Source organism: Phalaenopsis equestris, unplaced genomic scaffold (genome assembly GCF_001263595.1).
Source record: "Phalaenopsis equestris unplaced genomic scaffold, ASM126359v1 Scaffold000002, whole genome shotgun sequence".
Lineage (NCBI taxonomy): Eukaryota > Viridiplantae > Streptophyta > Magnoliopsida > Asparagales > Orchidaceae > Phalaenopsis > Phalaenopsis equestris.
Window position 1 is genome coordinate 32,955,120 of NW_018164444.1, and position 13,394 is coordinate 32,968,513.

General features: G+C 33.6%; 1 protein-coding gene across 1 annotated transcript in view; it reads left to right on the forward strand.

The window, feature by feature from the left end:
• The window catches only part of LOC110023121, a 47,011-nt gene extending 37,129 nt beyond the window's left edge, over positions 1-9,882 (forward strand). The window contains exons 17-24 of the mRNA XM_020722373.1: positions 3,022-3,145; positions 3,220-3,278; positions 3,912-4,008; positions 4,088-4,271; positions 4,357-4,455; positions 4,671-4,789; positions 9,083-9,142; positions 9,434-9,882. Of these exons, the coding sequence (XP_020578032.1) occupies positions 3,022-3,145; positions 3,220-3,278; positions 3,912-4,008; positions 4,088-4,271; positions 4,357-4,455; positions 4,671-4,789; positions 9,083-9,142; positions 9,434-9,523 (832 nt within the window). The 3' untranslated portion in view covers positions 9,524-9,882. The remainder of the gene's footprint in view (positions 1-3,021; positions 3,146-3,219; positions 3,279-3,911; positions 4,009-4,087; positions 4,272-4,356; positions 4,456-4,670; positions 4,790-9,082; positions 9,143-9,433) is intronic.
• Positions 9,883-13,394: the final 3,512 nt, after the last annotated feature.

Consider the following 13,394-nt stretch of genomic DNA (forward strand, 5'->3'; position numbering starts at 1 on the left):
TTTTCAAAACGCCGCCCGCACTTATAAGCTGCCCCAAACGGGCCCTTATTATTATAAAGTTATATTTTTATTAGACGTTTGTATGTGTATGATTGACAATAATTGAGTCATCTCTTGATGGTACTAGTAGGGGAATACCAAGATACTTATAACGGTTTTGTAGAGGGGGACAAGTAACGAGAAAAAGAAAGGAATACAGAGGAAGAAATGAATAGAGATGGAAGAGGAAACGATGAATTAAGGGAGAGGAAACAAACAACTGAAAAACAAATGAAACGCGGGGGAGGGGGAACGAGATCGGGAAGATGTAATGTTGCCTATATAAGTCGCATACCAACTTACCTTAGAACAATGCAGAAGAAGGATTCGAGTTGGCGTAAGTGCTTAGTCGTCGCCGAGGAAGCTCGAGTGAGAAGGCAACGACGTGGATTGAGACAGTGTGAGGTGTGTGAGATGATCCGACTTCTCATGTGGGTTTTGGCGAAGGAGGAAATTCCTTGCTTTTGATCGTGCCCTAGCCCAGTTGAAGAGGAAGATGAAGGAGAAGAGTTGATCGTGCCTTAACCGAGTGACGAAGAAGAATAGAAATTGTGTCAAAGTATTCAAACCGAGTCTCTCGTGCAGGGGAAGAAACCACTGTCGGGATTTCGTGCGGAGGAGGAAGAAGAAGATTTAGGGAGGCATGATATATTAAATTGATTTAATAATTATAAAATAATAATAATAATAATAATAATAATAATAATATAATATACATTGAATAGAAAAATAAGTATAATAAAAATTAATACTTAAATAATAATAAAAAGTTGATGATTACTTGAAATAGTTAATAAATTAAATTTTATATCATTTTTATGTTAGATTTATATTTTAAAAGAGCGTGTCAGGGCAAAAGTTTGTTGAATTAAGCCTCATCGAGGTGATTATTTGTATTTTTAAACAATAGTAATAATTTTTTTATGTCCATATGTGTTTGTAGTTGATGATATTGTGTGTTCTTTATTTTGATTAAAATATTATTTTCTTTATTGGCCATATCCTTGTAGATGTTGTAGCTATTTACTCATGATTTTGGTGTGTGTTTTATATAATATGATGAATTGAATGTGATAAATACATATGTTTATGATAATTGCTTGTATGTGCATGACTGACTATGATGAAGTATCTCTTGGTGGTACTAATGGTGGATTACTATTGTACTCATGCATGTAAATGAAAATGATATTGATGTGTCTTAAATAACACAATTTTTAGACGATGTCTCTTGTGACGGTTGTATGAATATGAAATGATATTGATTTGATAATAATATAGACTTATTTGAATAACATGTTTATATTAATTTATAAAAAAGCTTAGCTAACATGCATATTGTTCTTTCTTTTCCTTGTATTGTTGTAGTTTAAAGGTATAAGCATTCACTGGCTCTTTTAACTCAAAGTTATTTTAACTAACTTTTCAGGTTTAATTAAATTATTAAAAAATGAGTGATTGACGAGAAAATATTTATAGAAAACAAAGACAACTATTAACGAGATAATTTTTAATTGTACCACTTTAATTTAATTTCTAGTAGCTCTTCCATCTGTTATATTGTAGACGAATATAGAAAATTTAATTCACAGTTTCGGACCGTCTGTTTCCTCATTGGTTAATTCTAAGTCTCGGGTTGGGTCATGATAGTACTCGTGAACGTAAATAGAAAAATATATTGATATTGAAGTGTCTTAAGTGGGACAATTTTAGATGGTGTTCCTGTGACGATTGTACAGACACAAAATGATATTGGTATGCTAATGATATTATAAGATTCATTGAATAACATGTTAAATGCTTATATTGATTTTTTAAAAAGTTTAACTTGCATGCAAATTGTTTTTTTAACATTATTTTACTGTAGCTTAGGAGTATGAGTATTCACTGGCTTGTTTAGCTCACTGTTATTTTTAAACTAACTTTTCAGGTTTAATTTCAGTGATTAAACATATATGATAGAAGAGATAATATTTATAAAAAATGTGGACAACTAATTACGAGATAAACTTAATTTTACTGCTTTAATTTAAATTAATTAATGGTATATTCATTTGTTAAATGAATATAGAAAATTTAATTCTCACCATTCGACCGTTTTTTCCAACCTTGATTAATTCTAAGCCCTGGGCCAGGTCATGACAGATATTTTATCAATAATAGGTCTACATGGTTACGTGTAATGGTGGGAACATTTTGAATGTTTCTTCGGATGATATTTTAATGAAGGTCTTTGTACGAACATATAACTTTTGTGGGGCACAATTGAGACTAAGTAATTGAAGCCTCGGATGTATAGCCTTTCCAATTTACCAGGGTACTCCAAATTACAGATTTACTGTGTGGCTTCCGAAATAACCACAATCTGCAGATAACATGGACTGAAGTTCATAAGCTACTGTCATCCTTGGTAAAGTAAAAGACATTCCAAGATAACATTGAAAAGGCAAAGTTTTATATAGTATATATTTGTTTGGGACATGCTTTTTGCAAGGAGTTCTAATTTTCTATTAAAGAAGTGCTTTTTTCTATTAAATAAGTGTTGTGCATGGCTGCAAGTATCATCGTCGTCAGTGCACCAAACTTGTGGAAGGACATGAACCAATCTGGCTTTTATTTCTATGAGAAACTTGCTGTTGAGCTTCTTTCTGAGCAGGAAAAATCATCTTCTCAGGAGTAACTTTATAGGATGCTCTTGAATTCCTAAAAATGCATTGTTTCTTAACTGTAGCGGTTCTCGAAAATCACTGGTACTAATGGAAATACTGTCGTTGTGATATTCAATTTGTGAAAGTAATTTCGTTCCATCTATCACAAACATGTTCTGGTTCTGTTGCTTTTAAGTTTTTAATAGCTGTCTTTTCTATTCACCGGCATCTCTTCGTATTTGTAATAGTTGCAGTTTATTATGCTTCGTTTGTTTTGCATTAAGTTCTGTACCTCTATAAACATTAACTGACACAATCAGGTCATGATAATCAGATCCCTCCCAGATCTAACCCTTTTAAAGGAGACGACAGTGAGAGGTTTTACAAATTCAGCAATGAAATCATGGCCAAGTTCAAGTGGTGTCATCTGTTGCTCATCTGAAGGAGAACTTCTCATGGTAAAATAAATTAATTTGTCATTACTTTTTGGCTGAAATGAGCTGGTGCTAACTTATGGAAAAAAATGACTTAGGCCAATGGAGATCAAGAGATTTTCTTCTTATCAATTTTTCCGCAGAAGACTGTCAACAGGTAATTTAAGATTAAATCCTAAAATAGTCCCCACCTATTCATGTGTTGCCAATTTAATTCCATAAAAAATTTTCCCTCAACTATATAAAATTGATCCAAAATTGTCTCTAATATAGAAATTGTGCTACAAAATTGATCCCATTTTAGTCTTCCAACCATACAAATTTGATCCCAATTTAGCCTGTGAGGACCATTTTGTATTAATTTTGTGTAGTTGAGGGATTGGATTAGATAATTACGATATTTTAGGAGTAAATTGGTCACATATGAATAGCCAAAAGACTAATTTGGATTTTAATCTGTTTAATTGTTAAAGCCTAGAGCATGAATTATGTTATTCATGTACAGGAAAGTTCTCATGTCAAAATCCTTACAACACCTTAATCCGTAGAATCTCATTGTGGCATCATCCATATATAATGTTATATCAAATCAAATCGTTGATGTGAATACTCTAAATTCATTTCTCTGTCTGCATCCATGGTTTTACTTTGATGAGAATTTTTAGACATTTGTGTACACCTTACTTTCCTGCTTCCTGTCTGTATAATCACTGATTGAAATGTTTCATCCTGTAATTTTTTGATGTGTTTTCATTTATATCTGCTTAATTTGTAATTTCTAATCCGCCAGGAGCCTGGAGTCTATCAGTAGGGTTTACAAGAGGGGCATTATCATGCAGCAAGAAAGTTTTCCCAGTCAGAGTGCCCTCAAGGAGAAGAAAAATAAGGTACTATTTTTACCTTGTTGATACCACGCTTTTAAACATACTTAACCACTTCTTAAAAAAGGTAATCTTTTTATTTCAGGGTCTATTCGGCATGGTTGCAAAAGGTAGCAAGTCAAAGAATAAGGAAGAAACTGTTCCCGAAATTCCTTGCTCAAATAATGTTGAAGAACTATCAACCATATTTTCAACGGCCAATTTTCAATCTACCGATGAAATCATGAATACCTTGGCCAAAAATGAAGAAAACGCTGAGTTGGATATAAGTAATGTCCACTGAGCCTCTGACCACCACCTACTTTTCTTAAGCAGAGTGATTCACTTTCTGCCAAATTCATCTTTATTTTGTAGATGATATTGATCTTGATGACACTAAAGACAAACCCAAAGGGATGAATTTTCCTGCTCTAAATAAACAGAACCTAGGCAAGAAATTTCTGGAAATCAAAGGTTAGCATGATCATTTTGTCTTTTTCCGATAGGGCGTAATGGAAAATTATTTGCTTCTGGAATTCATAGCTCATTCTTTCTGAACCATTTTTCCTGTTATTATTTGTCTTTTAGTTTCTGTGTAGCAACATAATATTACTCCAGGCATTCTCATGATATCATTAGGCGTCTAAAATCTAGAACATTATCATGTGGATTATTTTTTTTTATTACAGGGATATTGAAGCCCAAGTCGGAGGAGAAGTTGGATACTGGAAAAGGGAAGAATGAAGATGAGAAGTCGCCTGGAACAGTCGATCAGATTAAGAAGAAATACGGATATTCAACAGGCACCGTAAGCTACTGATGTCCCTGTACTATTTTTTGGATCTTCAATTCATCCATCTTTCAACTTTTAAGGAAACAGTAGCAGTATTAAATTATATTAACCATCTGCTATGCTTATTCAATGGTAGCATGTCAGTTAAATTGCCATTTTTTTATAATGGCAATGCAATGTAATGAACGCCTATTTTCTATCATCAATTTTCTTAGTACTTTTTCTTCTTGCGTCCATAATGATGGTAGTAACATTTCAACTAAAAAAATAAATGAAGGCGAGACATAAATATAGTAGAGATCATAAATACAAGAAACACAGATTACTTGATTCAGTGAGATTTACTTTCATTCACGGTTGTAATAAGTTCAAATAACTTCATTAAGCTTCGAAAAAGGTAAAATAATATTATAATATGTATAAAGTTAGAGATGAAGATATCATAATTATTAGCCTAATTAATGTCGCAGTTATTATTAGGCTTTACTTACTTTCTTTATTTTCGTCTGTTTCCATATTTATGTATTTCTAAATTTAGGTTTTTCCTTTTATGTGGGTCTTGTAATGTGTATTTATACACCTCTTTCCTATCAATGAAAGCTTGTAGCTCTAGACTCAAATTTAACATGGTTTTATTGATAGGAAAGTGGTATAAACATACATTATAAAACCCACATAAAAGAAAATATCTAAATTTAGAAATATATAAATATAAAAAATGGATGAAAATAAAGAAAGCAATTAAAGGCTAATAATAATTGCAGCATTAATTAGGCTAATAATTTTATTACTTCCCCTCAAGTTGAAGTATAAATGTTCATCATGTTCAACTTGGATTTGAAGTAGTCAAACAATAGCCGGAAAGTTTTTTGGTGAGGATATCTGTTAATTGACCAATGAATTGAAAAAATGGAATACAAATCTTCGCTGAATCAAGTTTTTCATTAATGAAGTACCGGTCAATCTCTACATCTTTGGTGCGCTCATGCTGGACTGGATTATGGGCGATGTTAAGGACAATTTTATTGTCACATAATAAATTGTGAGCAGAGACTAGTAGATGTAATTCACAAAGCATGATGCGCAACCAGATAACTTCACATATACCCAAAGACATGGAGCAAAACTCGTTTTTGCACTGCTCACGTGACAAAATTTTCCACACAAATGAGCAATATCCTAAGGTTGATCGTCGATCATAGACGGACCCGACCCAATCTGCATCCGTATAAACAATAATAGAATGAGATATGTACAACAACAACAAGTCTTTATCCCACTAAGACGAATCATTTCTCCATCGCGTCCTATTGAGTATTGCATTTTCATTTAATTCTAATAGATTAAGATCATTTTTTATACAATATGTCTGTCTTTTTAGGTCTACGTCTGTCTTTCTTAACATCAGTCGAATCTAAAACATCTACTCTCCTAACTAGATCATCAGATGGTCGGCGTTTAATGTAACCAAACCATCTAAGACAACTATCTCTAATCTTGTCCACCACTGGAGCTACACCAACCGTATCACTGATATATAATAGAATGAGAGGTGTGACGCGAAAAAAATTAACCTGAGCTCGGCTTGACTTTTAAGTCTCTGAGATGATGCTCATAGGGATCATGCATGAATTAACTCACAATATGTACTGTGGCAAATGCCCGGGCGAGTATGAGTGAGATAAATGAATTTCCCCACCAGACGTTGGTAGTGAGTCTTATTCATCTGAATAATATTGGAATCATCAACTAATTTCTCATTAGGATCCATTGGAATTGCCACTGGCTTGCATAAGAGTAGGTTATTATCTGTCAATAGATCAAAAGCACATATTTACGTTGAGACAGACAAATGCCTCGAGATGATCGATCAACTTACATGCCTGAGAAGTACCAGAGAGAACTCACTACTCCAACCATCGAATCTGTCACTACAAGAAGACAATATACTTTATTAAGAAATAAGTTTTTAGTTGCCTTTAACCCAAATATAACTAGCCTCACATGTGTCGCATGTGCATATCACCATAAAAGACTATCCAGAATAGCCTAAAAACTTATTGATCCGAAAAGAATAGAGGTATTTGGTTGCCTTCATTGTGCATCTACACAAAAAAAGCCATCCAGAAACCCTCATAAATTGATGCACTGAGAAGAAGAAAGCTACTCAGTTGACTTCATTGGGATTTCACATGTAACATTAGCCAACAATGAGCAATAGGTCATCCAGAAGAACCCATAAGGTCATAAGTCTCATCATATACCTCAAAAGCCCACAAGAAATAAAAAACATATAAAACTCAAACATAAAATAAGAAAAAACAATCACATTAAAGTTTCAAATATAAAAATATTTTCAATACAATTGAGATACAGTAAACATTAAACTCTTAAATTAACAAGGCAGATCCATACAAGATTAGAAAATGTCATTTGCTATCTGCTTTCTCAATGCTGACATATCCGATGCACATTTACCGTCTCGTGTGTGATCATCCTGTGATTCTATTTGTAGTTGTGGCATGAACTGTCCCACATGGAATTCAAATATTTCTAGCGGGAGTTGGAGCTGATCATCCTCTGCGAGGGTGAAGTCTACATCCAATCTAGAGCGGTGTCGTCGAATGTAATTGTGTAGTGTCATAGTAATCGCTACTATCTGCACTTGCTTCGGACATGGGTAAATCTGCATATCACGTAATATCACTCACTTATTCTTCCACACTCTGAATGATCTTTTGATTGCGCCGTGTAAGGAGTGCCTCTTGTTAAACATTTCCTTCTTGCTGCGTGCAATCCCGATGTATCTTTCAAAATTGGAAATGTGGTACTTCGTATCAGGGTATTGCTCTGGGTGCAAAACCAATTTATGAAGCCTTTGTTATGCTCTCTCTTACGTTGGAGTGTGCATAATGGAGTGTGCATTTTATGCACTAACATTGGTTGCAAAACAAATTGTGGTGGCATTGCTGGATGGTCTGATTCTTGGACATTGGTGATCTCCTATCTTCACACATTCACATTTCAACATTCTTAAGCATGCTTTTTCAAGTTTGGTGTTGACTCTTGAGAAAAAAATAAAAATTTTTGAGTGATCCGCGGTCTTTGATGTATATCCCTACTGTGAAAGTACCTTTGTGGTGCTTTGGTTGCTTACATTGCTGCTACGTGTATTTGTAAAAATAATGGTGATGCCCTCAGTTTGCTTACCTTCCTCTTGCTGCTTCTAAAGTTGAAAGTTTATAACCTTTTCCCGCTATTACTTGAGGCACTAACTTATGGATTTCTATTTTGAAACCATCTCAATCCTTTTTTTGCTTGGCGATTAAACTACTAGTTACGTCCTCTTAATGATTTTTTGAAGCTTAAAGGGATACACAATGTTTATTTTCATTTATGTTGTTGAAATGAGATGGCATATGTGCACCATCTACTTTGTCAATTGTTCATTTTCTGTGGAGAAATAGGGGCTGCTATCTCTGTTGCTGATGTGGCCAATTTGTACCATCGATTTTGTCAAAAAAATATTGGATTTTGATGATGTGACCAATATTCATGCTTATGTGCTATGAGATTGCTAGTGGTACAGTTTTTGGATAAATGTGGAAGTTTAGCTTTCTGTTTTTTGTCATTAGAATTACTTCATTCAGTTCTTTTATTTACCTATCTTATATTTGTTCTAATCTTTTTAAATCTATGATAATGGTTTTAACTATGAGTTTACTGCTTCAGTTTACTCCTTATATTGGTTCGTTCATTTTTTAAGTAACGCAATGAGTAAGAATAAGAAGGTCGGATCATTGGCCATGTGGGATAGGGAGGATTTCCCCTCTTCATCAGGAGACATGCACCAACAATTATAATCTTTACATTGGATTACATCTCTAATTTTGAAAGACGATGGATTTTCTTATAATTTAAGATTAAAATTATTCAACAAAGTTAGATCCTATTGATTTATCTCCTCAGATATCCACATAAAATCTGCAAGCCTCTTGAATGCTACGTTTAATCTTTCAATTGTGTGTGGAATCTCATTCAAAGCTAAAATGCCAATCGCCTTCTACGCCAAGAGCCAATTTGTTTCATGCTTTCATTGTACATTCTTACCTTTTCATCTCCCATCTCAAATGTGGAATTACCTAGTTGCGATGATAATTATTTAAGCTACATTTTTCATTTTACCTTTTTCTAAGGTGGAAATTGACCTGACGTTATTTTTTGCTCTTGCATTCAAATGTTGTATTGAAAAACCCAAATTATCTCACATTTTTTGTATCTTTATAAAATTATTCCATTCTGATGCAGGAACTTGGCGTTCCCGCAATAGCCAAGGACAGACTGAAAGACAACTCCAGGAAGTTGCAGGTATTCAAATAAGCCCAATAATTTCCTTAAACTTCTAATCATACTTATATCATAATATTGCAAGAAGAGTTTTTCCCTAATATCACAATTCACACACTTATATAAGATCTGTTTCACTGGCCATATATATAAGCTCGTGAAATCTTAGAAATGCTGCACATAAAATTGAGATTTTATAAAAATTAAAATTCTCGTTTAACTAAAAGAAAACTATATAATTGAAAAGATTTGTGACAAAATGAATGCTTGATCTCACCTGCCACTATTTTGGCGCACCTCGTCTATTGGCAGGATACCGGAGCTCGTTCATCTGAGATGAACGATACTGCTCGGTCCTTCTCTTCTATGGCAAAAGAGTTGTTGCGAGTTTCTCAGAAATAAGAGCTTTGCTATCTATTTTAAATGACTGTGATTCAATTCCTTTTGATTTTGACTTGGATCAAATCCTAATCGTCCAAAATAGATCCAACGGCTGGCAGGCAGCAAGTACATGCCTAGAATTACTTCTGAGGCTAGTTATAAGATTATGATTTCTTGATTTTTATTTTTTTTATTTTGTTTGTTTGTTTGTTTGTGTATAATTCTTTGTTATAGTTCCCATGTCACATAGATGTATGTTTTATGATTCAAGTGGTCCTCCTTTCACCTGTGGAAATAGAAGTGAAAACTGCATGGCTTTCTGTTTAGTATTTTATTGTTAATTAATGAATCTATGGGCCTCTTTTAGGTTGGCTGATCAACATTTCTGAGTGTTAGAACCAGTGGAATTTGGCAGCATAAGCATAAGGCGTTAATCAGTTGCGGACTAAATTGAAATTTCTCTGAATTTATCTGATTTTATTGTGTTTTTGGATTTTTTTTTTTTAGAAAGTTACATATTATATTAATAATTAGTTAACGATCTATTTGGGTTAATATTAATCCATTTTACTTGATTAAATGTCGCCCGCATTTATATGGAAGGTTTACATGCTTACGACTCAATTTTTAGTTGAAAGATAATCTTTTTAACTAATAGGCCTGGCTTGTATTAATGTGGCATTTCACTTCTGAAAAAAAAGGTGATTATGATATGTTGATGTGTGGTTATATATTTGAGTGGTATGTATATAAATATGAAAGTGTAGGTGTTATAAATGTATGAAAACAAGAATTGTGCTATGTAAATGAGCCATTAAAATAATTATAAACTTATAGATTTTAATAATTTATATAATCCTTTTTTTATTATTAATGTATGTGAAATAGGCCAAATCAAATTAGATCAACGTATTTCTATAAGATATTTAAACTATTGAATTGTTTAATTCCAATCTTTTATTTATTTATTTATTTGGTCAAATTAAAAAAACTTGTTTACCACTAGCTATTGAATTGTGAGTGTCAATTAGTTCGTTAGATGAAAATTTTCAAAATTACCATTGAGATCTTTATTTTGAACACTAATTAAACATTAATAAATCTCATATTGTTGATTTTAGCCAAAAAATGTCCTTATTATTGACAATCCAAGATTTTTTTCCCCTTAACTTTTGATCGAAAATCTAAAATAATATGATTTCGAACTTAGGCCTTACTAAAATTTTCTAGCCTTAAAAAAAAAAAAAAAGAAAGAAGAGATAATTACATAAAGGTCGCCTGAAACATTGCTATTTACAAACCAAGCAACCAAGCGATTTTTCTTGGAACTGCCCACCCGATGTATTTATGCATGCGAAGATCAAACTACTGAGAATTTTGATGTTTTTAAAACAGTTTTAAAGTTATTTCATAAAACTAATCACATGCTGCTTCTAATCCTATGAATAAAAAAGAGGGCAATTTTGTGTAATCCGAACGTGAAACGGTTCATGACAGGCGCGGAGGATAACAGAAACTACTGCTTGCTGTAAACTGTCGAATGTGCAGCTTTGTTTTCTTATGCGATTCGCTGCCACACCTATCAACCTACATCTGGTTGGATCTCGAATTGTTTACCAACAGAGGTTGTCATTAATAATTTTTTATCATCTAACGCGGAACTTGAAGCACTTTTAAGCAAAAAAAAAATATTTCATATTTAAATTCAAGAGCACTCATGCCCCATATTTTAGCAAGGTTATAATCAAACTAATCGTCTCAACAAGACAAACCTGATAATGCTGAAATGGTTCATTCTGAGTCTAATCATGCTCCGATTAACATTAAAGCATAACATGAGATTTTGGATTATCAATGAAATAGTCAAATGAACTATAAATTTGACATATTTATATTCAAGTTGAGCGAGTCGATGAGAGCAACCCAACGAGTCTAAGTTGTTTTAATTTCAAGGCCCATAAAGTCGTCAAATCATTAACAAAAATCCTATAACTAAGGGTGGGTTGATATGGGTTGTCAGGTCAGATGATTGGGAAAGTTATTCATCGAATAACCAAAATGTCATTCCCTTGGAACCTATAAATAGACACTCTCTCTTTTCACTTGAGTGGAGGGAGGAGATCGAAGAGAATGAATTCCAGAGCACGTTTTGGATTGAAGACTCAGTGATAACTTTCAACTTCTATAGCTACTGACTACCATAAAGCACCGCATGTTGCCAACATCGGCCACTGTCTACCGCCCTTGCTCGTCGCCATCGACAACCCCTAGCTAATTTTGTATCCCAAACACAATCATAATTTATAACTTATATGTTGATAACTTTCAGCCTTTATAGTTATCGACCCTCATTGACCATTGTCAATCGACAATCATCGGCAACTGCTAGTTGCATATGCTCAACATTGTCAGTGACACCTAATTGTTAACTTCATAACACAAATACGGTTGTAACGTATAACATTGTATTGAAGATCCGGTGATAACTTTCAGTCTTTGTAGCAACCGATCATCATTCATCGGTAGTCATCAGTCACTATCGGTCCCCCCTGCTCACTGTCATCGGTCACCCTACTTGTTAATGTCATATTCCAAATAAGGTTGTTGTTCCATTCACATGTATCTTTCATTATATTGTATATCGGTAAATGCAGTGTGTGATGTAATTTTGTAGCCCTGTTCTGAGAGAAGGGGTCCAACCATCGATACAACTGTTATAGCCAACTAATGACATTTCAGTCAACAAATACGACTACGTAGCCATCCGACATTACTGCAGCCACTAAATATGACCTATATGGTCAACTAATACTTTAAATTTCAATTACGACATCTATGGCCAATTGACATTATTGTAGTCACCAATTATAATATAAGTAGCTAAATGGCGATATTACAGTCACCAACTATAGTTTATGTGGCCAACTACTACAGTTTCAATTTTCATTTATAACTTTTGTTGCTAACTAACATTGCTGAAGTCACCAACTATGGCCTATATGGTCAGCTAATAATATTGCAATCATCAACTACGACTTAAATGACCAACTATTATTATAATTTTCAACGACAGTCTTTGTAGTCAATTAATGCTATTACAGTCACCAGTTACTGTCTATGTGGCCAACTGACGATATTGCAATCACCAATTATGAGTTTTATGACCTACTGCTACTATTATAGCATCCAACTACGATATATGTGGCCAATTGACATTATTTCAATCACCAACTATGGTCTCTATGACCAAATAACAATATTACAGCTTCCAACTACGGTCTTTGTGGCCAACTACTGCTTGTGCAACAACCAACTACGAGTTTTATGACCTACTACCATTGTTAGAGCTTCCAATTACATCGTATGTGGCTAACAATCGCTATTGTAGTCATCGACAACAACCTTCATGATAAACTATGTTTGTTGTAGCCTAATTGCGACTATTATAGTTAAACTACCATTATATATTTTGTAATATCAGGATTGTAATTCTATCTTCTCTAATTCATGAGAAAAGTAAACCTATATATTTACAGATGCATAGTAGATTATTTTAACTAGGTTAGACACTGTAATTTTTTGTTTTTCAAATGTTTTTCCACCTAAAAAATCTCTCTTCCTATTTTTTTATATTTTCTTTGTGTGTGATGGATCATCATGCAAAGCTAAGATGTTAAATAAACACTCTACCGCCTTGTATTTTTTTGCAAGCAGCTAGAACAAAGTGTTTAAGGTTGTAAGTGGGCCAAGCCGATTCGTGAGTAGGCATAGGCTCAATCTGATATATGTCTCGTGAACAAAGCTCGATGAAGTAACAAACAAAGCTCAAGCTAGCCCCAACTCGACTTGTTACCACATGAGTCGGCTCGTTAAAAAAAAAAATATATTAAAT